Genomic DNA, 27,161 nt, shown 5'->3' with positions numbered 1-27,161 from the left:
AGCTCAGATATTACGTCAACACAAAAGGCGCGATACTTGTCGATTTTACAATGGGATTTCCATACTCGTTCAAGCTATCACTGTGTGGTATTTATTAGCAAAGTATTATTTCAAGTCTTGAAAATTGCTTACTTATATCAGGGAGAATGCTGTAGATTATCCCTGCTTATATATCAATAAGTTATTAATCTAAATGTTGCTTTTTCAGAGTTAAGTCCCTCACTTGTGTCAGGATCCTTCGTGTGTGGATTTCATTTGAAACCAGTATGGTTCTTGGTGTGTTCAACATGGGTTTTAACAATGTAGTAAAGGCTCACAACCAGTGTCACCTCACACTTTTAAAAAATGCTGACCAAAGCGTCGTAAATCCAACTGACACACTAACTCGGAATTGTCTCCACAAGGGATTGCCCATGTCTAAAAATAGAATATTATACCCTTTAAACTTTTTGACGTCATTACAGGGGATCCGGAAGTCAAGCCATTCAAAATGGCGGGACTTACAGAAGTTGTCGCTCAGTGCATGACACTCGACGAAGAGCTGACAGACGCCACTGACAAGATAGCAAGAAAAGCTATTATTCTCCGCCATCTTGAAAAAGTGGACTCACTGAACTTTGTAATTCCTGATTTCAAAGCAGGTAGATAATTAGGCCTAGCTAGCATGTGTATGTGGCGTGTTTGAACATGACCGAATGACACGAACGCTGGGTGTGGCACGTGACTTGCATGTAATTTCCTGTCTGCTGCAGACATACGCATTATCTGACGATAAACTTCGCTATATTATGTCTGTATGTTCAACAAACTGGTTCATAAGGTGTATATCCGCATTTTATAAAAGGAAATGATATTTTCGTCAAGTTTTCATCCAGTCACTTGGTGTTGAAGAGTAAACAAGTCTCATACGATATCGAAACTATGATAATGCAGTTTCGTATTACCATGAAAAACATCTGTTTATTAGTATGTATGTAAGCAGCTTGTTTGTTTTTGAGTTGAAACAAGTATCCTCGGAACTCAATGTATGGGCTCTTTGCGGTGCATGGTTTAGTCTAGCCGAGAGCCGCGATGCGGTCCTATACAGTCAAGACATGACCCTGCATCGCGGCATCGCGGCAAATGCATAGGGGCTTGTAACGCTAAACACTAGCATCAAGGCTCATGTGGTCAATGATGATATGTGAGCATTATATCAAGGATAGTGATAATACCCTGTCATTGACTCTTTGAGTCTTGATGCTTGTTTTTTGCATTACAAGCCCCTGTACACAAATGTGAGTCCGGTACATACAAATGCTGAGAATGAATGTAGAATACAGTAGGGCTGGGACGGGTACTCGGGTACTCGAATCCGGGTCGGGTACAGGTGGACTCGAGTCCTATTTCTAGGAATCGAGTACCCGGAAGGGGAGAGAACTCTGTAGTGGCAAGGGCAGGTAACTCTAACCTAGCGCAAAATGGACGGCAAACGTGCTAAGTCGAGTGTTTGGACTCATTTTGAGCTGGATGCAAATGGTAAGAAAACCAAATGCCGACTCTGTGGTACCATGCTAACCTACTGCGGAAGTAGTACAAGTTCGATGCACAAGCATCTTGAACTAAAACACAGATCTTTGATTCAAACAGAGTCAAAAGCGACAAAGAAACAAAGCACACTTACATTCACAGCCAAGAAAGTTCTTACGAAGGAAAGCTATGAAAACATCACAAGCAAGGCCATTTGAGGCCGCTGAATATCGTACAGGGCGAAGGTTTCCGAGGTTTTTGCGCTGCATTAAACCCTAACTATGAAGTTCCTTGTCGAAAAACAATGCATAATTATCTGATGAAAACATTTGAAGATGCTAAAATTGTTTTGACTGAAACGTTCAAGTCCACGGAGGGAGTTGCTCTAACCACAGATATGTGGACGAGTTGCGCTACACATGGCTACATTACTGTAACAGGTCATTATCTGACAAGTGACTGGCAGCTGAAATCTTGTGTTATTGCCACAAAGAAAGGCGGTAGAAGAGCGTCACAGTGGGGAAAACATAAGCGAAATCCTGAAAGGAATACAATCAGAATTCAAAATCCAAACGGTCTCGGTTTGACTACAGACAACGCCAGCAACATGACAGTAGCAGCTAGGATGGCTGAATACCCCCATGTACGATGTTTCGCTCATACATTGCAGCTTGCAGTCGGAGATGCACTCAAGCTAGATGCTGTTGACAATGTCATCATTCATTCAAGGAAACTTGTCTCCTTCTTTTCAAAATCACATGTGGCCACACAGCACCTGGAGGAGGTGCAGAAAAACTGGGGAAACCCATCAAACACGTCATTAGTGGCGTCTGCACCAGATGGAACTCCATCTATTTCATGTTTGGCGGTTGGTTGAGGTACACGCGCTGATGTCGCTACAGTTCTTCATGATGACAAGAAACATAAGTCCCTGATACTAAAAGATGCTCACTGGGCCTGATGGAGCACCTAGTTCATTGTCTGAAACCCTTGGTATCAGCAACTGAAGTTCTCTGCAGCGAAAGCAGTTTCCTACAGCTGCAGGCGTGTATCCTCTTGTCTTCGCTCTGATGAAGAAACACCTGCTGCCGTCTGATCTCGATGTGGCTGTCATCACACAGGTCAAAAAGAAAATATCAGATGGTCTTCAGTCAAGATTGCTCAAAGACAACTTCTTTCTGTCCCCACCAATGATTGCTACAGCCCTCGACCCATGCTTTAAGAACCTTCGGCTTGGAGGACAACCAGCGGGAACAACTGCAGGATCACATTGTATCCCTCATCAATGGTAATGCCCAGCTGAAGGTGGAGATCCCGAGGATGATAACAGTGTTCCCGAGTCAGCGAAGTTCAGGTCAAACAGGAGGAGATATTGCCGTCACCTAAGAAAAGGTGAAGTTCTCTGAAAGTCAGAAGGCAATGTCCTTCCTACTGGGGACATAATTGAAATCTCGGATGATGTCTCAGACAGGACCGCCAAGCAGGAATATAGCGACTTTCAAGCAGCCTCCAACAAGTTGACAGCCTCTCTTATCAGAGGCGTTCATTCTCCTTGAACTGGTGGCGGGAAAATAAAGTCGCCTTCCGAAGCTAGCTGTTCTTGCACAACAATATTTGAGTATTCCTGGGACCAGCGTTCCCTCAGAACGGGCTTTCTCTACTGCCGGCATGACCATTACACACCAGAGGGCAGCACTTGATCCGAAGACAGCCGATGCAATAATATTTCTGAATAAGAATATGTCTAAATCATATGACACTGTCCCGGCTCAGCTGCTGCAGCATCCACGACACAGTCGGCGTCTTCTGCTCTGCCTCTTGGCGTTAAAGCCGAGGCGAAAGATGACCTCCCACCCTCCCCAACCTCCAGTCTGCTGAAGATTCGGATTGAATCAGTGAGATACGATCATCACTAGTGAGATAAACGCGTCCCTTAAATTGAGTTACTATGTTCATTAACTATGTTCATTCACTATGTTTATTAAGAAAATTCATTAAAATCTCTTAAGATGACGTTGAATTTTGTCTTTAGTTACTATTTTATTTCAATTTCATGAGACAGCTTTTACTTTTGGTCAAACCTAAATACATTCACTATTATAGAGATTGTAGGGAATGGGAATATCAATAAAACATTGAATTAGCATATTAAAAACGAACGTCTATTGAAAGAGCACACCCGGGTTGTAAATACAATGTTCGACTGGTTATCATTACATTAAGAAGAGCGATGATCAGAAATAGAAGCACAACTCCGTAACTCACATATACTACCATTCAGTTACTATACATATTATAGTTTAACAAATAATAATCAGCAAACAGTTATTCCAATGAAGATACGCAATATTCACTTACATAAAAGTTAGAATATTGAAATAGCAATAGCTTTTTTCAAACAAAACGCATTTCCATGCAACATCTTGTGGAAGGATAAAAATATAAAGTTAAATCACTGTAGATATTTCATAAAGGGTTAATGAGTTATTCACGGCTCTGTGTCAGTCTGTACTCTGTAATGTATAATAGGCAAACTATAATGCAAATAACCAGTCTTCCTGATAATGAGCGAAACATTTTGCTATGTAGTTCAACTCAACTGCTGTACAGTTTGCCTGTCTCTATCTCAGTATAGAATTCTCCAGTCAGTAAATAGTACTAAATTCATCAATCAAATTTTATTCTATGTACGTTTACATAAAGTCTACATGAAAAAGCGTTATAGGTTCAACTAGAATATCACATCTGAAGGTAGTTGTCTGCTAGTTGAATAAATAACTTGTCTCTTTCATTATTGACGTAACACATATACATCATTGGTATTGTCCTTTTAATGGAGGCTATTATTAGCGACTGTAATTTATATGCATGAGCACTGAGTAGTCAAGTCACAGACTGTCAGTAACAGCTGTGACGAAAAGTTCTGTTTTAACAAGGAATGTACGTAATGGTGTTACTCTGTATCTTAGTTAAACAGACGTAAATTAAATAGCCTAAGATCAGTTACTTACTGCCATACTTTCTATTCCTCCAAAACAATCTCTGTCAAATCGTGATTGGATATTCAGAAAGTTGACAGAAAGCGTTATATTCCTGACACTTCCGGGTACTCGATTCCGATTCGGGTAAGTACATCCGGGTACTCGATTCCAGTTTTTCCTACCCGTCCCAGCCCTAGAATACAGTGTCCTGATGGAGGCACAATAGTATCGATATCAACTGCACCTGAAATGCATCTCATTTCACCTTCAATCAAGACCACTTGATCAGTACACTACACTCTTTTCACTAACATACAGGACCCCAATACTGCCTGCAAGGATGCTTAAAATTAATATTAATAAGAAATAGAGGCCCTGTATACCCCCAGTTAGGTATGTAAAGGTGCCGATAGGCACACCCTGAATTATGGTTAGTCATGTGATATATGGCTTAATGACAAATACTTTCCATGATCCCCGATGATGGTTTCACAGCGAGTTGATAATAGTACAGCAAATATATTTGCTACTATGTTTGCTACTACAATCAAGATCTGCATGGGTGTCTCAGTGACCATGTTCACATTTCTTTCTGACTGCCAAAAAGTCCTCCTTACGTTTATATATTTGAGGAACAGTCATGGTCAACGTCAGTGTAATGAAGACAGAATCATCGTGTACATGTATCTAAATACTTTTGTGACTCGTGTGAGATCAGTTTCCTTATCAGACATTTTGGCAGCTACTAACGCAGGTTACAGGGTCAGGTTCTTGGGATGTAAATTTGAATTAGATCCATGTCCAGGGTTTGGGGTCTGCATTCTGTATGTGGCTATGATGACAGATGCTCTGATTGTATAGTCTGACATCGATATTTTCAGGACCTTTAATAAATGTTCAAGATTAAAAATCGTAGTTCAGCTGTGAAAAAGCCAGAAAGTAAGTTTTCAAACTTTCGTTCAATTACAGGTCTTGATTGGCTGAATGTTCCGGAACCATTGTCACTGACCAATCAGCTTGCAGGAAAAGTGTTGGTGCTGGACTTCTTCACTTACTGCTGCATCAACTGTATGCATGTGCTGCCTGATTTGGAGCACTTGGAGTCAAAGTTCAAGGTCAAGGATGGAGTCGCATAATTGTTGGTGTTCATTCAGCCAAATTCCTGAATGAGAAAGTTACAGCAAACATTCTCAGTGCTGTTCTTAGGTATAACATTGAACATCCTGTTGTCAATGATTCTGATCGTTGCTATGGCAACAGCTGGAGATCAGCTGTTGGCCTACATTCCTATTGGTTGGTCCCAAAGGTCGGTATATCTATGCAATGGTGGGTGAAGGTCATCGGGATAAACTGGAGGAATTTGTTGGCATAGCACTGGAATATTACAAGGCTAAAAATGAGGTGAAGGAAGCAGATATTCCCCTGAGTCTAGAGAAACACAAACAGCTGGGATCGCCCCTTAGTTTCCCGGGGAAGCTGTGTCTGACGGAGGATGGGGACCTGGTGGTGGCAGACACAGGGAACAACCGGGTGTTGGTGCTGGAAGCGGACACTGGCGTTGTGCAGGTGTGTATGGGGTAGGGCGGGGTTGAGCATGTGTGTATGGGGGATAATGTCATTGTGCAGGTGTGTGTGTGTGCAGGGGGTGGCAGTGGGGTTATGCAGGTGTGTGTGCAGGGGGGCGATAGTAAAGTTTTGCAGGTGTGTGTGTAGGGGGATGGCAGTGGGGTTGTGCAGGCATGTGTGTGTAGAGGGTTGGCAGTGGGGTTGTGGGAGTGGGGGTATGCAGTGGCAGGTGTGCGTGTCTGTGTGTGGGGGGGTTGGTAGTGGGGATGTGCAGGTGTGTGTGTCTGTGTGTGTAGGGCGGTGGGGTTGTGCAGGTGTGTGTAGGGCGATGGTGGTGAGGTTGTACAGGTGTGTGTGTAGGGAGATGGTGGTGGGGTTGTGCAGGTGTGTGTGTAGGGAGATGGTGGTGAGATTGTACAGGTGTGTGTGTGTAGGGGGGCAGTGGGGTTGTGCAGATATGTGTTTGTGTGTTTAGGGGGGATGGCGGTGCGGTGGTGCAGGTGTGTGTGTAGGGAGTTGGCGGTGGGGTTGTGCAGGTGTGTGTGTAGGTGTGTGTAGGTGTGTGTGTGTGAGTGACTGACTTTAGTTTTACGCTACACTCAGCAACATTCCCGCTATATGGCAGCGATCTGTAATTAATCGAGTCTGGACCAGACAATCCAGGGATCAACAGCATGAACATCGATCTATGCAAATGGGAACTGATGACATGTGTCAACCCAGTCAGCGAGCCTGACCAGCCGATCCCGTTTGTCACCACTTACAACAAGCATGGGTTACTGAAGATCAATTCTAACCCGGACCTTCACGTTTTTTAGTTGGGTTTGGTGGGGGGGAAACAGTGTGGTATGGTACAGGTGTGTACCATCCTTTGTTCATTCATCATTTTGACAGATATATTTTATTATCTTGCAGTGTGTCATCGGCGGACCAGATCGAGGGTTTAAAGATGGCAATTTCTCCAATGCAAAGTTTTCCTCTCCCCAGGGGGTGGTAGTATGGGGGACGACGGTGTACGTGGCAGATACAGACAATCACTCAATACGACTGGTAGGACAGTATGCTATTCTAGTGTCAATGAAGTACCTAGACTAACAAATAGTCCTAAAAACCTCTATAAAATTACAGATAAATATGATCAATTCCTGGGACCCTAAAGTAACACTGGAACAATCTCTCCATTTTCAAAGCCAAAGTCTTTCAGTTGTGAAGTTTGCTTTGTGATGTTTGCAAGTCTCTGCTGTCATCCCTTTAACGTTTAATGCCAGATCATGTCAAGTGTTTGTCAGTGCTGCAGTTGTTGACAAAGCATATTTGTTTCAGGTCGACCTGAAGACTAAGACTGTAAGGACGATAGCCGGGACAGGCCAGCAGGGGACAGACATGGAAGGAGGTAGCATTGGTCCTCAGCAGCCATTGTCCTCCCCATGGGACCTGGTTCTAGGATGGGGTCAAGGTCAGCTATCTTCCATTCTAAACACTATATCACTTGACTGAGATTTACAGAAGTAAATCCACATCCTGTGACATTTTCAGGCTGGGTTTGATGCACAACATTGTTGATTGTTTGTTGGTTAATGCAGCACTCAGCAATATTCCAGCTATATGGCATCGGTATGTAAATTATAGAGTCTGAACCACACAATCCAGTGATCAACATCATGAACATCGATCCACGCAATTGGGTTACAGTGATGTATCAACCTCGTTAGCGGGCCTGACCACCCGATCCTGTTAATCACCTCTTGTTACAAGCTTGGGTTGCTGAAGACCAATTCTATCCTGGATCCTCACAGATTTGACCCACAATTCCTGCTGGTTGTGAATAGCAACCACATGTTTTGGCTGGTCAGTCTTGGAGACCAGGGCCCCATTCCTCAAAGCAATCGTAGCGCTACGACAGTCGTAACTCCCATACTTGAACATATACTTACGACTGTCGTAGCACTCTGATTGCTTTGAGGAATGAAGACGGAGTTGATAGCGTCATCGTACCCTGACATCGTAGATGGTTCCATAAAATATTTGTCTCTGGATTGAGAGGTCATCAGACAGGTGTGCCTTATGACATCATGTTATCAGTGTTGATAAGTAGTCAACATGTTTAAGGTTGTGTTCGCCACCTTGACCCTGACCATGACCTCCTTACAGGTGACATTTCCCCTAGTGTGCTATACATCGCAATGGCTGGGACTCATCAGATCTGGGTGTACTTCCTGCAGGACAGGAAGTGGTACAAGAAAGCAGGTGAGTTACTTCCTTCTCCATATGTCGGACATTAACTCAGGCGTCTGGGTATTTGTTGTGACAGATCTTGTCAGGAGGTCTGGTAGGTGGGAAAATAATGAAAGTAATTTTAGTTGTTTTAATTTGTTCTTGACAAAGTTATCTGAAAGTGTTGACACACAGATAATGAAAGGAATTCAGGTAAAAACTGATGCCTAGGAAACTATGCTGGCTATAGATGCTGGTAAAATCAGGTCATCGGGATCGGTAACTCTGATTGCATGTCATTGTACCCTTGTTGTAAGTTGTCACTCAATGGGTTGTCCCGTCTAGAGTTCATTACATCGTATAGCAGGGATATTGTTGAGTGTTATGTTTGACAACAAACAAAACAGTACCAAGGACATCTCAAGCCATTTGGTTCTCTACAACATTGTCTGAATATGTTATTTAGTGAGGAACAGTGTTGCTTAATCTGGTCTTGTCAGTTCGGCAATTTTACCTGTATGGATATACATTTGTTTTGTGGTGAACAAGTCTGCATTAGTTAAAATAAACAAATACACAATTCATTGCTTTCAGACTACATTACCGCCTCCGTGGTGTAGTGGTTAGAGCGTCCGCCCGGGGAGCGGAAGGTCGCGGGTTCCATCCCCGACCGCGTCATACCAAAAGACGTTAAAATATGGTACTTGTTGGTCCTTGCCTGGCTCTCGGCATTATTGGGTACAACAAGGACTGGTCGGCTCTGAGTCGGTATAATGTGTCTGAGTGGGGGTATTCATGCTTCACTGCGGCATGGTATCTCAGTGAGCTAGCACTATCAAAACCAGCTTCAGTCTGGGCTAGTACAAGCAGCCGCATACACACACACGCATGCATGCGTCATATGAGCGAAATATTCTCCAGTACTGACGTTAAACCCAATTTCACCTCACCTCAGACTACATTATTATCCCCTGCGGCTTAGCTGCCGGGGCCGAGATATATATAGTAAAGCTGTGTCCGTACATCCGTAAGAACCGTTGACTGGATTGTTTTCATATTTGGTACCTAGGTTCATCACAGTAAAAGGAAGGTGCCAGTCAGGTTTGGTGACCTTGCCCTTCATTTCAAGGTCACAAGGGTACTTTAACGTTTTACCTGCACGTTAAGCTATCTCAAGAACCATTTACTGGATTTTCTTCATATTCAGTACCATGCTTTATCTAGGGAAGGCGCAGGGCCCGGTCAATTTTGGTGACCTTCACTTAATTTTCAAGGTCACAGACACTTTGAAGATTTCAGCATGTTAAATCGCATGTTAAGATAGTCATCAAGATATCGCAAAAAAATATTCTGTCAGTCAATTTTGGTGACCTTCACATAATTTTTAGAGTCACGACGACACTTTGAAGATTTCAGCATGTTAACATGAATTGTCAGCAAGATAATTTAAGAACGGTTCACTGGATCTCCCTTGAATGTTTTTCAATAAGCAATTTCTTTAGTACTAGTTTTGCATATTTCATACACTTTGACATTCATGTCAAGGTCAAAGTCAGTGTTGAAAATATGTGTGTGTTTGAACAACTAAACAGCAAGATATCAAGAGAGGTTGACTGGTCATGTTTTTGTTGACATTTAACTTCATCTTAAACTTTCATTACTTTATAAGTTTGATTTGATAATTTGCGGCGGGGGATTATGTCACCTTAGTGACAATGCTTGTTTGGACTTAATTTTTGTACGGTAACAATAATGAAATCAGTGATGATGGAGCTATGAATAGATTGGAGTGTGTTGCTGGTGACTCGTTCATATTAACTGTTTCACAGACATAAATCTGGGGCAAATTTGAGAGTTGTCCATATTGTTTCCTCATGTGACCTTGGACAACAGTTGTTTCTTGATGTTTGGAAATGTTGAACAGAATATTTAATAACTGATGAATTTGATCTGCAGGGATTCTGGGTTAGAATGAGTCCCCATCCCTCAATCACTTGTTCAGACCAGATTATTTATTGGCAGTTGTTAATTGCTGTAAAGTGTAATATTACTGAGTGACCTATTAAACATAAAAGAAAGTAATGCTGACATTTCACCATGTTGCTGCTTTAAGAAAGAGTGAGAAGTTAATAAAATAATATATTATGTTTGCTGTTTGACAGTGAGTACAAGGCTGGCACATGTATCAGGTTTGCCGGTTCCGGTAATGAAGAGAACCGGAACAACAGCTACCCCGCTAAAGCTGCCTTTGCCCAGCCATCAGGCCTGGCAGCATCTCCACCTGACAAGCTGAACGCCCTCTACATTGCTGATGCTGAGAGCTCCAGTGTACGAACAGTCCTGCTTAAGGATGGTGCCGTGCGAGCACTGGTGGGCGGGGAGAGAGATCCTATGGTGAGTCGTAAGACTATGTTTAGCCGTTACACTAGGTGCGATGAACTTGCAGCTGGAAAACAAATCGTGGTGTTCTTGGGATGGGCTCAACTAAAAGTAACTCTCCTGGGATTTTAGGTTCAAACAGGTCACTAGCGACCTATGCCAGTCGTAAGGAGAGATCAGGTGGTCAGGCTGATTTACATGATTAATTGCATGTCATTGTATCTCGATTGTGTGCATTGTAGCTTCCTTATATAGATCACAGGATTGTCTGGCCCAGACTTGACTATTTAATATTTGATCTTATATAGCTGAAAATTAATATGAGCATTACACAACAAACAATGAGCAGTAAACTGTAGGCATCATACAAGATAGAGTACGAACAATATTAATTAATTTCACTGTGTTTATTGCATCACATTTGAACTATAGTGTATGTGAACTCTGTAAATACTCCTGCACTGATTGTGTTGTGTGTTTGTATATGGATTCTTGCACCACTTCTACGAATGATGAGAGAGTACCATTGATTCATGGAACTTTTATGTGCCCAAGCATATGAAGCTCATGAGATTCCTGGTAATAACTCTTCATAGACATATGATTGTTTTACCTCTTAAGTTCTTACTATTTCTGATTTTTTCCAAAGTAGTTAAGTTTTCATTATTTGATTTGTGAAAAAATTGTACAGATTTCTGATTCCTTGTAGAATTTGTTTGCCTTCGGTGACGTTGATGGAGTGGGTGTGGCTGCGAAGTTGCAGCATCCCCTTGGGGTGGCGCTGGCCGGAGATGAGGGACCATTGCTAGTAGTCGACTCCTATAATCATAAGGTGAGCTTCCCAGCTGCTGTGTGTGTTCCACAGCCACCCTCGGGGTAGGTTAGTGCACCCCCTATCATCTATCCGTGATTATCTAGTTATTTTACTGTCTTTCATCGACAGGTTTTTATAACTTAATTGCATTTATTATGAATTTGTGATTTTTTAAAAGAGTCACGTTATGGCTGAAATATTGCCGATGTGACTATAAATCTAAACTTGCTCACTCACTCTTTGCTAGTACTGTAACATTGGCATCAACAGAGGGCTTCACACACTGCCAATCTGCCATTGCTGGTGTCCTTGGTGTGCTAGTACTGTAATACTGGTAGCTTGTGATGCCTTACTTTTGGTTGTGTAATTTGTATTTGAAACACTTTGCTTTCAGCCTCATGTGTTCCACATGGAACTAGGTCTACATGAGCCTATGTTGGTGATAAGACGTGACTACTTTGATTGGGTGGTCAGGCTTGGTGATACAGTTGCATGCATATCGTTTTACAACTATCACTGATCACAAGTTGACTCACTTGACACATGCCACTGTATCCAAATTGTGTCGATCCATACTCATGATAAGCACTATTGTCTGGACCAGACTTGGTTATTTACAGGTCGCGGTATAGAACAACACACACACTTTCTCACACACAGTTCCACATGTAACATATCCTTTCCTCCATAGCTGAAGAGTATTGATCTGAAGACAAAGGAATGCACCACTGTGATTGGTCTGCCGGAGGAAGGGAGACAACTCAATGAACCAGGTGGACTCTGTGTGAACACAAAAAAGGGCATGGTCTATATTGCTGACACAAACAATCATGCCATCAAAGTGTATAACTTGGAGAAGAAAATCCTAACCCAGGTAGCTCACACGTTTCATTCACTACATGCATGCAATATAGAATCTGAACAATCCTCGTGAACATGTGTTGATGAAGGTGTGAACCAGGTTAAGGCTGAGTAATTTAAGCTCATACTAGGTTTTGAAGGATTTAGGACCTCAGTTGGACTGCCATTCACCTTGGACTCCTTACAATTACGGCTTTGAATCTCATGGTACCTCAAATTAAACTGCCTGGTACTTAAGTTTGCATTGATCAAAATTATTCAGCCTGCAATTCTTCTTTATTGTGTGTAAACTGCTTGACCTTGCAAGTGATGATATAATGTTTCAGCTCCCCATTATATTGGACTCTTTCCCTGAGAAGTCAGAGAAGATTGACAACGCAGATCCTGCTCCTGTTGACGGTGTGCTTGCATCCATAGAGGTCAGACCTGGAGGTCACCTTGACCTGACCTTGACAGTTGACCTTGATGTGGATAATCACTTGAATGAGGAAGCACCCAACTCATGGAAACTCCAAAGTCAAGGTACACAGACCAATTTGTTGTTTCATTCAGGGGTTGAAAAGTTATTTTTGGGGGACAATTACTCCGTGTTGATTTTGAAAATGTAGGATATACAAGGTTTAGCTCCCTTTCTGTTGAAAGTATATGTGGCAAGTAATTTTGGACAGAAGTCCCCAGTTGAACATTCAGGAACATGTGTCAGGAACATTTGTCAGGAACATGTGTCAGGAACATTTGTCCTGAATATTTGTCCTGAACATGTGTCAGGAACATTTGTCAGGAACATTTGTCCGGAACGTGTGTCAGGAACATTTGTTGTGGGTTTGAATCCTGTATTTTGATTCTTTGGTTGTCAGCATCATACTCCTATCGTAAGAGGCGACTAACGGGATAGGGTGGTCAGGCTCGCTGACTTGACTGACACATGTCATCGGTTCCCAATTGAGCAGATTGATGCTCATGTTGTTGATCACTGGATCGTCTGGTCCAGACTCGATTAATTACATTGCCCAACATCCCAGTCCAGTGTTTTTTTATGTTGGGCAAGCAAATTTGTATATCACGCTGTACCGGTGTCCAGTTGACTTTCCAATGTAAATTATGTTGCCTATTTAAAAAATCAACAAGAAAATCAGCTGGTATAGTGGAAAAATTATCAGGGCAAGTGATTTTACATGTGCCACTGTACGGAGTATGCTAGAAAAATTAATTCCACCCCTGTTATAAAAAACACTCACTTCTGCTGCAGATCCCACATTTATGCACATACATTAATATTGGAAAAAGCAATCGTGAGTCACCCTATCACCTTGATATAAGCTGTTTTGGCCTACAATGAAATCTTCTAATAAATTGCGCTGCGCAGTACACTTCATTGTGACTAAGCATCTAAAATCCTCATCACAATCTGGAGAAGGAAGTTGTATTGTTCATGATCATGCTGTTTATGTTCAGTAATTGTTATGAATATTTTATTAAAATAGACAAAAAATCTGCTAAATATTAAGGTTGTCCAATATGACTGACGCTGATATATTTATTTGTCCGCTAATCCCATTTAATGACTTAATTTCAAACATTGCTTGTCTGTCTTTACAGATGACCTTGGTACACTCATCATTAATAACAACAGTGTATCTAAAGGAAAGCTCCGACCTGAAACTAAGCAACGCTTCATACAGCTACAAATTCCTAACTCTGAAGAAAGCCAATGTAACTTGACCTTCACCTTCCAACTGTTCATGTGTGCAGCAGACAACACGTGTAGCATAGTGAGGAAGGTGACATTGCTGCCTCTGACGCTGTCCCATGCAGCTGCTGAAACAGCCATGGCAGACATCAATCTTTCTCTGAAATCTTAACAAATGACAGCAACAGAACAGAACAGCAGATGTCAGTCTTTCACTCGGGGTTGAACAGCAGACATCAAATGTCAGTCTTTCACTTGGATTTTAACGTCAGATGTCAGCCTTGAACTTGAATGTTAACAACAGACAGCAGACGTCAAATGTCAGTCTTTCAATTGGATTTTAACATCAGACAGCAGACATAAGATATCAGCCTTTCTTTAAGATTTTAAAAGCAGACATAAGATGTCAGCCTTTGACTTGGATTTTAACAACAGACAGCAGATGTCTGCCTTTATCTGAGAGCTGAACATTTTACAACAAAAGGTCAGACTTAATCAGAGATTTTAACAACAGAAAAACAGCATGTGTCAACAGAACAACAGCAGACGTCAGCCATTGTCAGAGATCTTAACAGAACAACAGCAGACGTCAACCTGTGCCTACAACAGAACTACAACAGATGTCAGTACGCAAGTAACTATGCACAATGTTGTTCCACTATTTAGTGGCTGTTTTATTATTTAGTTGTCATTTTATGTGTGTATTTTACCAAGATTCACAGCACACCTGGAGCTCTGGTGCTGACTATAGTGCTTTTAATGCCAAAAGTGAACTTATCCCTGCAAATATGAATGCTATTCACACTAACATATAGTTTTTGTTTTGTTACAATTATGCATATTGATATGTATCTAACAGTGAGATGTGTTCTGGCATACCTCCAGTGGATTGGCTCCATCTATTGGACAATCAAGGGTTTTAGGTAGCAAATTGATGCTTCAGTTTATTTAAGCAGTTCTGTGATATATAGGGTTTTATTAGTTCCCAGAGGCTGATATTCTTCCCCAAGTCTGCACAATGTTGAAGTTTTACAAAGGTATCTAGTAGTTTTCTTATTATTGCAAAAATGAAATATTTTGATATCAATTTTATTTTCATCAAGATACCCGTGACGATTTGGGTAGAATTGGTCTTCAGTAACCCAGGCTTCTTGTAAGAGCCGGCTAGTGGCATCGGGTGGTCAGGCTCGCTGACTTGGTTGACGCATGTCATTGTACCCCCAAAGTGTAGATTGATGCTCATGCTGTTGATCACTGGATTGTCTGGTCCAGACTCTGTTATTTACAAACCAGCACCTTATAGCTTGAATATTGCTTAGTACGACGTAAAACTAAACTCACTCACTATTTTCCTCAAGATAAAAAAAGAGAAAATTACCGATGCGAGAAAACAATGCTTTTTCCACCAGAGGCAAATAGTTTAGATGCCTATGTAAGTCACTGATACCTCGCTCCATTGATTACACGATTTTTAGAAGCCTAGTATCAGAAACCCATCATTTCAGCTCGCTTAATATGGTTATTCAGTGTTTCCGTTCTCTGGTATATACCTGCAAATCGCCTGTAAAATTCGTTGGGGACCAGTAAATTGAAAGCCAGCCGGACACTGTCCGCTACATAATCATGTTTTAAAAAGAAAAAATCATGGGTAAGCGAAATGACAGTCTTGGCTGTGCTTTCATGGTCACAAAAATTGTTATGTTTTGGAAATATGCCGACTGAAAATAACTTTAAAATGAGTACTTGCAGTATGGTGATAGGATATGACTGGCAAAGTTCATTCATGACCGGTAAAATTTTAGGTTGCCAGACACAGTGTCCGATAAATAATGAAGTCCGCGGAAACACTGTTATTGTTCAAGTATAACCCATCAACACGTTCAATCTCCACAAGCATGCCAAACAGCACAGCATAAACCCTATCAAGCTCACTATTCTGCGTAACTGTAATGCCAAGGTTAATCCAAACATGAAAAGAGGTATTAGGTTCGCCATGATAATGCTTCCTCTGAGACTCTTATGCGCTATAATATTGATAATCAAGTTCCAAGATAATTTGAGGCCTTTCATGATAATGATCACACTTCACACCATTCAAAACCTTCAAGTGCATGAAATCTGTAAAAATGTCAGCAGCTATGTCTCTCTTCGCCATTAAATACACAGTTCTTAATTGTTTAGTGTGTGCGAAGGTGAACAATAACTCCAAGGCTCAAGCCCTCCAGAAAAGAAGCAGAATCTAAAATTCTATCACCTCAAAAACATCCGTCGGTCGGTCCGTCGTCATACCTGGCTGAGCGACCTAATTGCCATCTATAGTCTGATCTATTGTTTTCAGCAGCTATTCATATTTTTTCTAAGTTTTGCCCGATTTTACGAATAAACATGCTTTTATGGATATCCTATTACGCATCCCACTGCATGCCAAGTTAGGCCAAAGTGGGTTATTTCGACATATGCTATTTGCAGTTGTGTAAATTTTAGGGATACAGATTAACAGCCTAAAAACAGTTTTTTTCTATTTCGGACAGTACTTTAATCTTACATAGAGAGAGATAGTGAAATCCTCAGCCACTCAGTCCACAAAAAATGCCAAACTATTCACTGAGCAATATGAAACCTCAGACTTGTTAAAGTTGTATCTCACATCTGCCTTGTGAAGTAAAGTTGGACTGTAGGCAAGTTGACTTACATAATAAGGAAACAGGAAAAGGGCAGACAATGCAATGCACTTGTCTTTAGATTGAAAGTGGCTATTGTGAAGTTAAAAGTTATATAAGTGCTGGGGTGAATCTATTGTCACTGCTTAAGTGATATAGCTTGTACAGGCACTTGATGAGACAGAAACAAGCTGGATTAAAACATGTTTCTAAAATATCTAAAATTATCTCGGCCACACAAGTTCTGAAAAATCAGAATAAATGTTTACAATTTTTCTTGAAATGGCCAGTATATATTAATTATGCTCAAAGTATGCAGATAGCTGAGAACATCTTAGATGGATACCATTCACTTTAGAACATTGTGAATATCCTGAACCATTGATGGTTTACTGCAATGAAAATAACATCTTATACAATGTGTGACATACATTTAGCACATAAACATATGAAAGACAGCTATATTACTACAAAGAAGGCAAATTTAGCCTTTAGTATCTGTAACTATGAACCATAAATAAGATAATGATAAAACAGTTCTTCCCTCATTTCCATATTTGTCACATATGTGTTGCCATGTGTCATTGTGTTTCCTCTTAACATGACGATTAACACTAGCTTTCCAAATGGACACATAGTTACAGTCACATAGCCAAACTGGAAACACTGGTATTCGGATGCATGCTTTTCATGCAACAGACTGTGGATCTTTAGTTGTCCCTTTGAAGCGAACTACTTCTCGCTACCACTGCATTCAGACTCTTTGGTATGCCATGGCATATGGCGCTTCAGTTTTGTTTTTGTTGCCATGTTGGGACATGCAGTAACAACTCTTTCAGTGCGGTTTCCTGAGCCTTCCACTCCCACACTGGGACGGAGTGGTCTAAACCTATCTCCCCCACCAGACACCGAGCGTTCTTCCGAAACCCCAGGACCTGGCGGAACACCTTATCTGTCAGACTGGAAATCTTTTAGGATGGCGTTCAACCGCTGTATAATATCTACGGTCGGTACTGATATGGTGGGGATAAGTGGAGGGTCGCAATATACCTCTACCCCCCATACTGGTAGTTTTCCAAGCGAGTAATTCACCTCTGGAGCGGCTGCTAGCAATTCTGGAGTAGTTCTCAAAACAGGTTCAACCAACTTACTTTCATTATTTTCATCATATTTAATAAATTGAAGTTTAACGTTAGAAGCCATTTCATTCCTTTTTCTTTGTCATAAAATCATGCAAAATTGTTTGTATGTTGATCAGAATGTCAACATTGTTTGTTTCACTGGGGTGATTGTTGTTGTCCTCAGTGACCAGTTAGCGATGACCGCTGACCTCCTCCGATCTGGTTGACGCGCCTCACATTGCCTCATACCACTCACGTCTTCTCCAACACACGAGTCGCACTGCTTCACATGTTGAGTGTAGAAACGCTCGGAAAGAGGGTGACGGCGTACAACGCACTCTCGACCTGAATGCGAGCAACTCTCACAGAATGGCTTGTTTGGAAGCAAACACTTAAAATGCCCACACCAATTACATGTATCATATCTGGCTGGAACGTTGGAGTCGGTGTTCAGTGGATGTAGACAGGGACATTTTGCTCGAGGTTGTATTATTAATTCTTTTCAATAAAACCCAAAAATATATTTTACGTCCAATCATATTCATTGTAGAACAGAAATAATCTTTATTATAAATAACTGTGATTCCCATCAATTTATTCGCTTGTTCAATGCTGTACAAATAACATGTTTTGACACGTAACATATCTCTGCTACCGTTCCAAAGAGACATATTCTCTCAGATGATACAACATCAATCAAAATGAACATTCTCGCAGATAATACAATATTACTGTCATTCAAAATTTACATCTTATATGTATCATAGCCACTGTCGGTCATCATCACTACTTGACAATAATTACACAATTCAATACCCAGTTAAATGGGAAACTGTCACAATATGCATAAACACGAACAATCAAGTATATTGTCTGTATTTATTAGTAATCTTACCAGGCACTATCCCAAGATTATGAGCAATCTTAGTTTACATCAATTGTAGTGACAGAACAAATGCAGAAACTCTTTCCCTTATTTTCACCAACACATAAAACAAGATAAAATAAATTTGTCAAGCTCTTTACGTGATGTGACACTATTTCCCAAATGGTTTGGTTAACCTCCTTGTGTCTCGAATTCACATTCCCTCGTGGATCTGGAATTACAGCTACTAATTGAATCATATGAATACCAACACCGGTCCTTCATTGAGGGCCCCAAAAAAAAACAATTTTCTTTTCTTGAAACATGTGACATACAATCAACATATATGTCATTTTCTTCATCATAGTCAAGGACCCTTCCTGGGTATGCCCTATTGTCATAGAGCACCAGAACAGACGTTGGATTTAAAACAATGTTCTTAGAGGCTGCAACTCTTCACATGGCCAGAGAAACGTTTGTATGTTGTTTGCTTCTTATCTGGCAGCAGCCCATACACTAATCAGTCAGAGACTTAACGTGTATGCGAGACGGCCTATCGTCTCGTGTACGAGAGACAGGTGCGCTCCGTGATACTAACTGAAGCACTTCCCCTAATTAATTCAATCACCGTGGACCAACTCGAGTGGGTGAGAACACGGCGCGGGGTGATTAAAGCAACCCGTAAAATCCCCAAGCGTGGTGGTTACTTGACAGTCGTGAATAAACAGGTTTCTCGACCTCGGATTTCACACTTTCGTCATTTGCTCTTTTACATTTATCTGAGAATGAGTGCTGAAGAAATTACAAAGGATGAACCTTGTAAGTTGTATTCTGCAAGTCGTACAGTTTATTGTTTAATTCTGTCTAACATTAGTTTGATCACTCGATCGATCTTTTGTCGGACAAAATGTAGAAATTAATCCTACAAAAAAAATAATCCTAGGCCACGAACACGCCACTACACGGCCCTTGGCTGTCTTGGCTCCGGCATTACAGCTACGAGACACAAAACTTCAGAATTTAATTGAAATGCAGTGCTGTTTCTTGCACATTTGATGACAGCTCATGATGTTGACACGTCGGTATTAGATGTTCGAGAATATAATTATGTCAGCTTCTGCTTGCATGAGCTGTGTAATGGTATATTTAACATACCCTGTACGCATGTGCAAGACTTTGTCAGCCACTCAAATGGCACGTGAAGCTCCTCAGATGTGAGGTGTTATCGGAAGCGTGCAGTTTTTGTTTTGTTAACCCATCCCGAAAAGGCTTTACAAACGTATGAATGCCTTAACACATTCAATAAATGTACTGTCTTTGAAACCAAGGTCTACCGCGTTGAAGGGTTTAAATATACGACAGGTGTATTTTTATTCGTATTATTTGTTAAATAAAAGAAATGAGTAAAATATTTCCGGAAGCATTATGCATCATGTTTTTTATAAATTGTTTTGAAAACGTTGCTAAAACGTTTCTTGTAACTTTCGTGTTAGCTTTTGATACAACAGTCTGCGTTCTTGGTGAATTCTGTGTGGAGTATTACTAGCTGTTGTATCAACAGCTAACACTCATAAAACAGTTAGTGTCTAATTAGTTCTTTACGAGTTCTCTGTGTGGCATATTCGACGCTAATTGTTTTAAGGGTTCTGGAGAGCCGCTGAAACGGCTCACTGACAGCGGGTGTGTTTATTGCAAATTGAGGATGTTGTTTCTGTCTGCAAAAACACGGTTCAGGGCCTATACCCGCGATTAATGATCATGAAGCTTTGTATTGCTATGTCAACTAATTATCCTGATGTCGGCGGAAGATAATACTCCATTCCTCCAGTCCAGGTGCGCACAGCAAAGGTAAGAAAATATGTTGTATTGCTTATCCTGGTCCCATGACGATATTGCCCAGATATATCGCGAAAATGAATGCATACGTTTCTTATTGACGTGAAACAGAAGCGGTATTTCTTTCCTGCAGTTATCGGCGACCATAAACATATTTATTATATAATTATTTAATATCTTTTCTTAATTCATTTAAGTAGTAAATTTCCGATTTCTTAGATGGTATGGTCACCGATAACAGCTTTATTTTCCAGACGAGGGCGGGACACTATCGGATTTGCGTGCACGAGTATTCGAGCATCGTTTGTTGACGCTTTATTTATCATGGCGAGGAATGAACACAAAAGCTATGTTCAGTTATATCTTTATATATACTATGAGCACTGTCATACAAATAAATACAGACAAACCACACACACACACACACACAGACCACGATATAGAAATATATAACCATAAAAGAAACCACACACGCAATAAGTAAAAATAGGTATTAGAAATAAACACAATTTATGTACATTTACAACTGGAAAGACACACACACACATATCCCTGTCATACAAATAAACACATCGATATACATTTACCACTGTACGTACACGCATGCATGCACGCACGCATATCACTGGCAACAGAACCATGAGACCACTCACACAGAAGAAACACGACAGGTCTTCAGGGCAGGTCCCTGAACTCCGCCTAGAAACGGGAGCCTGATATCCTAGTTTGGGGTGCCGCCAACACTGTAATGATGTCGTCTGTATTGACTGCACCCGTGTCTTCCTTGTCGGGGAAGTGCCAGGATCCCCTTGTCTTACTTGGATGAAGATACTTCACATTTAACGGTTGACTCTGCGTCACCTGGCGAAAAAATTAATAGGAGGTTTTTAGCTGTGTAGAACACAAACGCAACGGTGAAATTCAATCCCTTATGTTGATATTTGTCATCCCGTTTTAACAGTTTAGAACCTAGCGACGATGAAACATAACCAACCTCAGCAACAAATGGCACTGTGCAGTTTAATGAGGTAGGAACGGCCACATAGACACATGTCCCTGCTTGTAGACTGGGAACACTGAAACATATATCAATTTGTAACACATCAACAGTAATTTAGGTGAAAAGTTAATAAATAAGAATAATGGTTACTTGACAGTAATTTAAGGCATCGTTGAATGGGTTGAAAAAAACAACAATTCGGTATACTGGTCCTAAACACAGCCCTATATTTATGGAACATTTTGCGCCTGGTGAATACCTCGTGGTTAAGCGGTTCTCTTGCGGTGCAGTTCCCTGGTGTGGTCCCTTTTTTCTGGTTGTCATGGTGGCTGCACTTCGTGGCTGTTCCTCTTCCAGGGTATTTGCGGCGTGAGTTACTACAATGAAAAAAGAGATGACATTCGTACCTGGCTATGTACATTCCGCAGACTAGGTCGCACTAGATACCAAATTAGTTTTGAATGTAACAAATAAACCAATTTATATTGAAAAGGAGCTCAAGGCAGACCAGAAATTCAGACCTGAACGTGGGGAAATCTAGATTTAGGGCTTTAGCACTGCAGGGAGGGCTAGGCAGTAGGGACGGTGAGACATACTATTACCAACCTTGTCTGGCTCTTTTATGTGATGTTGCTTGGTCACTGCAACCTTCAGGCTCGACGTTGGCGTTTTGGGTAGGTGGCTCCATTTGCTCTGGTATTAGTCTGAAAGTAAAATTATGGAAGAGTACCCGGCCAACATAATCTTTTATCTGTGTTTCAGTTCAGACATATCAAAATCACTTACTGTCGCCTGACGTTCTGATAGAGATCAGACAACTCTGTGTCCGGGTATCTTGCGGTGCTCCCCTCTCGTGTGCTCACTTCTATGCATGGCGGCGGTTCAAAACAGTCGACCACGTCATTCTGTGTGTCCTTGGTGTAACTCACTCCACGAGGCTTTACGTCGGTCAAGGGTTCACCGTTCTTGAAATGGTCCAGAAGCGACCCGGTGCCGGTGAACTTGATCCCTCCCTTGAACGACAACACCACCAGAAACTCCGTCGTCGGCACCTCCTTCGACAACTTCTCGGCTTGTCGCACCATGCCCCTTATTGTCCGCCATTCCGTTGCTTCAGTGCGTTCTTGGCGTTCTTCTCCATCCGTGTTTCATCTTCAACAACCACTTTCATACCCAACTTGGCACGTGCATGTTCCATCCTGATCTAAAGAGGGAGAAGATGTGATATGATGAGTTGTTTGCAACACGTTCTGACCGTGAAAACCAGTTAAAATCAGAACAGGGAATATAATTTACATACATGTGAACAAAATAGCAGGGCAGTACATGTTAACATCGGGACAGGCTAAAATCATGGAATATTTACAATGAACACAATAGACATGTTTAAAATTGCTGAACTATTTACATAGTATTGTTGTTATTTACATAGTTGTACAAACAAGAGACAAGGGACAATCAGATGTATTTATTTATTGAAAACATAACAAAGCATTCAATCTTGCAATAAAACCTTTATTTCATTGTAAAGAGAAATGTACGACTCTTTTTTTTTTACCCCTGGCGTTGAATTTTATGGTGAAGGCCTCGCGATCTGCCTGGGAAAGCCGAGGCAGCCATCGCGTAATTTCTCTCTGAAGGTCCCTTATCGTTAATGATTCCGGGCCTGAGTTGAGGGATCTTTCCTCAGCTGTGATGAAGACAGCCTGTCTTTAGTAAAGTCTACCAGACAGGGATCGGGGCCGCATCCAGTTATACTGGCAATGCACATCAGTGCCCTCGATGTACCTGGTTTGCCTGAGGCGTAGGCCAAGACGCAATGGCGTCCTCTAGGTTGAGCGGTCTCAGCCTAGTACCAGGCTTCGATATGCCAAGCTACTACAAGTGTCTTTTGCTGAATTTCTGTCAACACCGACTCGTTTCGGCAGGCAGAGAGCCAAATTTCATCACTTGGGATTCCCTTCGGAATGACATCTTTTACACGCTTGTTTTTTTCTTCCAGCACAAAATCAAAACACTCCTCTAGAGATGGATGGCCACTGGTCGTGCTTGAAACATACCTATCGAAAAGATCTTGAACTTCAGGGGGCATAACCATGTACTGAAATTCATCGAATACCTCAATGTCCCTATATTTTGGGTGATTCCTACCGTGAAATAATTCCCTAGTCATGTATTTTGCACCTTGGAGGAGAGGGGAGTGATTCCTACGTACGGCCATCCTTGAATTAATGATCCCCTGGGAATACCTAAAAACCTGTTCCAAAAGATACCTAGCAATTGGGGAAGTGTAATTTGATTTGGCATAAATCAAGAACCCCTCGGCCGAATGGGGTGCTGGCTGAGACGCGACATATGGGCGGACGAGCTCACCAAGAGTGCCCAGATGAAATGCAAGTAACAGCGCCCAACTCTTATGGTGATCGCTTGTGTTTTTCACTGACCTTTTGGCCGCGTCAGTCTGGAAGCCCATGGCGTGACAATAGTACTCTAGAAAGGGTGTCCAGTTGTTCGAAAAAAGCTTTAATCAGATTAATTTCATAATGCCCAGACCCGATTTTCAGATACACCCAATCAAATTCGAATTCCGAAACTGCATCGACACAGTAGTTTTTGTGAGATTCAAGTGATTTTTGGTTTGAAAAGGTTTCATCACAGGCCTGGCAGATACGTGCTTCTTCCTTCAATTTCTTAATGATTGAATAAGGCAATCCGTCACAACAAACGACAGTCCAATGTCTTTTGCTGCCTCCATATCGGATCAGGTTGTTTTCCCTCCCTATCTGGCGCAACACCTCTTTGACTGTATCTGAACTATTCGGGTTAACGTATAACGGATCAGTGAGAACAATGTCATGTTTCCCGTCGTGGGCTGATGGGACGTGGCTGTACTGTTCCTCTGTAGGAAGGATTGAAGAATCCGAAAATTTTAGAGAAAATTCCGTGGCCTAGAATTAGAAACCCACATGATTCACAAACAATATCCTTCTTTGACAACCTACCTAACGCTATGTCTATGAAATCCCCATCGCCACTACCTGTGCTTTCCTGTGTCACTACTTTAATGGCTTTGTCAATAAACATATAGAGTTGTTGCTTGTGCAACAACTCATATTCTTTGCAACTCGGGTGTGATGCCGCGCCAGACTCGCATATGCGTTTTGGCGGTGGGGGCTTTAAATGTTCTTCACTTTGGACAGTGGACGCGGCATCTAATAAAACATAGCCCATGTTAGTAATCACGGATATGGGAGTGGCTAGGTTCGGAGCGATCCTGTTTTTTCGTCCCATAACCTGCTCGTTGTCAAATACATTAACAACGAGACCATCTGGCACCATCTGGATACCGGGCCCATGCTCTTTTAGCCATTGCTGCACCATCTGGTAACGGCCAGATAGACACCATGGCCCATCACATCCACTGCCTGTTACCATATAAATGGGAAGATTTTGCAAGAAGGAGAAGGGGGAGATCAAATTGGGGACATAAAGTTTATATATTTGTTCCACTGCCCTTGCTGTTAGAAATATATTTGTTTTGTTTGCTTCCATCGCGGTTTCTAAAAGTGATATCAAAATCGGATTCCTATCTTCTATCCATTTCCGGGTGTTTACATTTGCCCAAAAATCCCTATCTTTATACTGATTGGCAAAAGACCTAGCATCATTCTCAATGCCTTTCTTCATACATGCCCCCAAACACCTAGCAATTTGACTCCTGCCCTCAGGGGAAATACTCCTGACAAGACCGTCATAAAAGTGGTGACGTGATTGTTCGTCAAGGCTCAAAATATCCTAAAGTAGTGATTGGATATCAGGAGGTGGAGACGTTTTTGCTGGATGACCCTGCTTGACTATGCAGACGGGACATTCTGCTAAGGCGCTGTGCGGATGAAATTGAACAGGTTTAACTGATCATCCTTGTGATTATATTTCCAAGTAATATTTACAAGTCGAAGAAAGAAGATAACAAACTGATCACCCATTACATAATAATAATTACAATATATTTGTGTGGATGCAAAATGTAACACACAACAGGAAACTGTCCAGTGGAAAAACGACATATTTAGCTAACCTTGTTACGTTGTTGTACACAACATGCAAGACATGAACAAGTTACTTATATGTCCACATCTTTCAGGTCAATGTACGGAATTTGATAAGTTTGACGTGTGACAGTTACAAGTTTTATAAAAAGGAAACATTCAAAAGTTGCAGCATTCAGCGTTCAACATTTAACCTTCAACAATAACATTCATTTAGTCCACTTCAATGGGGTTAGACTGTAGGTATTGTTTATCAACTCATGTCATAATGATACGGGCAGAATGGACAGAGAAACTGGCCAACAGCATAGCCTGGTATTAAAATTGGTGTGCATCTCTAAGAGTGACACATCTCTGCACATGCCATTGTTAGAGGTACACCCAGTGCTTCACAACAGCAACTGCGCACACATTTTCAGTTTTATAAACTCACATGTATGTGCATTGGGAGCCATGTTGTAATCGGCTCTGTAGCATTGGGCACTGCAGGATTGTACATTTGACATTATTTGTGCAGATAAATTGACCAAGAAAACCCCTCAAAACATTACTGTGGGGAATCAAAATCCTTTCCAAAGACAGCAGTGGTGAATAGAATAAAGAAACATACTATTTAGTAACTAAATCTCTTTTCTTGAAAACAGGTACCATGCAACATTAAAATTGGCACATTATTCGTCTGTTTCAGTCACTTTCATTGCTTAACTAAACTGACATATAAACATGTCAATTTTACAGCTACAAATGTTATCTTTCAATTTCTAAGCTTTACATATGGGTATTTAAAGTATGTGTTTCACAGAGTAGAAACAAAATCTGTCAACATATTCATGATTTGAAACAACTTTTTGCTGAATCATCAACTCAGTTGTAAGTTGTGACATGTTTTAGCTCTCCTGTACCACATGAAGAAGTTACTATATGTTCACATCTTTCAGGTCATTGTATTGAATTTGTCTGATAAAGTAGATATGTGACATTTACAAGTTAAATAAAATGAAGATAAAAACCTGATCACTTATTGCATAATAATATTTACAACAATACATTTGTGTGGAAGCAAAATGTTTGTAACACACAACAGGAAACTGTCATGTGGAAAAACGACTTATTTAGCTAACCTTGTTACATTGTTGTAGAAACCATGTACCACATGAATAGGTTACTTATATGTCCACATCTTTCAGGTCATTGTATTGAATTTGTCTGATAAAGTAGATATGTGACATTTACAAGTTTTGAAAGAAAAAGAAAGAAACTGATCACTTATTTCATAATAATAATTATAACAATATTGGCAATATTGGGATTGAATTGTGCAGTGAACGCACACTTGCGAAATCACTAAATCTCTTTCCTGATAACAGGTACCATGCAACATTAAAATTGGCACATTGTATGTCTGCTTGAGTCACTTTCATTGCCTAACTAAACTGACATATAAACATGTCAATTTTACAGCTACAAATATTTTCTTTGAATTTCTAAGCTTTAGATATGGGTATTTAAAATATGTGTTTGACAGAGTAGATACAAAATCTGTCAACATATTCATGATTTGAAACAACTTTTGCTGAATCATCAACTCAGTTTGTCTGATAAAGTAGATATGTGAC

The 27,161-nt window shown here is 41.1% G+C and overlaps 2 protein-coding genes and 1 long non-coding RNA gene across 3 annotated transcripts; 2 read left to right on the top strand and 1 right to left on the bottom strand.

The window, feature by feature from the left end:
• Positions 1-500: 500 nt before the first annotated feature.
• Positions 501-14,532, top strand: LOC124267525 (NHL repeat-containing protein 2-like). Its single transcript, XM_046702449.1, is given in 12 exon segments — positions 501-641; positions 5,460-5,620; positions 5,623-5,731; positions 5,734-6,056; positions 6,972-7,106; positions 7,380-7,512; positions 8,208-8,307; positions 10,433-10,664; positions 11,359-11,481; positions 12,155-12,337; positions 12,651-12,846; positions 13,924-14,532. Coding segments are annotated over 12 exon segments (2,076 nt in total). The 5' UTR covers positions 501-523; the 3' UTR covers positions 14,187-14,532.
• Positions 14,533-21,195: 6,663 nt separating this feature from the next.
• Positions 21,196-22,581, bottom strand: LOC124267522. Its single transcript, XM_046702447.1, has 5 exons — positions 22,283-22,581; positions 22,103-22,200; positions 21,756-21,873; positions 21,491-21,572; positions 21,196-21,357 (listed from the first exon to the last, which is right to left on the bottom strand). The coding sequence occupies exons 1-5, from the start codon at positions 22,579-22,581 to the stop codon at positions 21,196-21,198; spliced, it is 759 nt and encodes a 252-aa protein (XP_046558403.1).
• A 3,569-nt stretch (positions 22,582-26,150) lies between these two features.
• Positions 26,151-26,789, top strand: LOC124267524. The gene is made up of 2 exons (XR_006896055.1): positions 26,151-26,458; positions 26,707-26,789. It is a non-coding gene; the product is annotated as an uncharacterized LOC124267524 (long non-coding RNA).
• The last annotated feature ends 372 nt before the right edge of the window (positions 26,790-27,161 follow it).

The sequence above is a fragment of the Haliotis rubra genome, unplaced genomic scaffold (assembly GCF_003918875.1).
Source record: "Haliotis rubra isolate DU_JTF1 unplaced genomic scaffold, ASM391887v1 Scf1318, whole genome shotgun sequence".
Classification (NCBI taxonomy): domain Eukaryota; kingdom Metazoa; phylum Mollusca; class Gastropoda; order Lepetellida; family Haliotidae; genus Haliotis; species Haliotis rubra.
Note: the sequence above shows the minus strand (reverse complement) of the source record. Positions and strands in the feature narration are given on the sequence as shown.

Coding starts and splice junctions, on each gene's coding strand:
- LOC124267522 (XM_046702447.1), bottom strand. CDS start 22,581: ATGGTGCGACAAGCCGAGAAGTTGTCGAAGGAGGTGCCGACGACGGAG. Junction 22,201..22,282: donor TATCAGAACGTCAGGCGACA/GTAAGTGATTTT, acceptor TTTTACTTTCAG/ACTAATACCAGAGCAAATGG. Junction 21,573..21,755: donor GAGAACCGCTTAACCACGAG/GTATTCACCAGG, acceptor TATATGTTTCAG/TGTTCCCAGTCTACAAGCAG.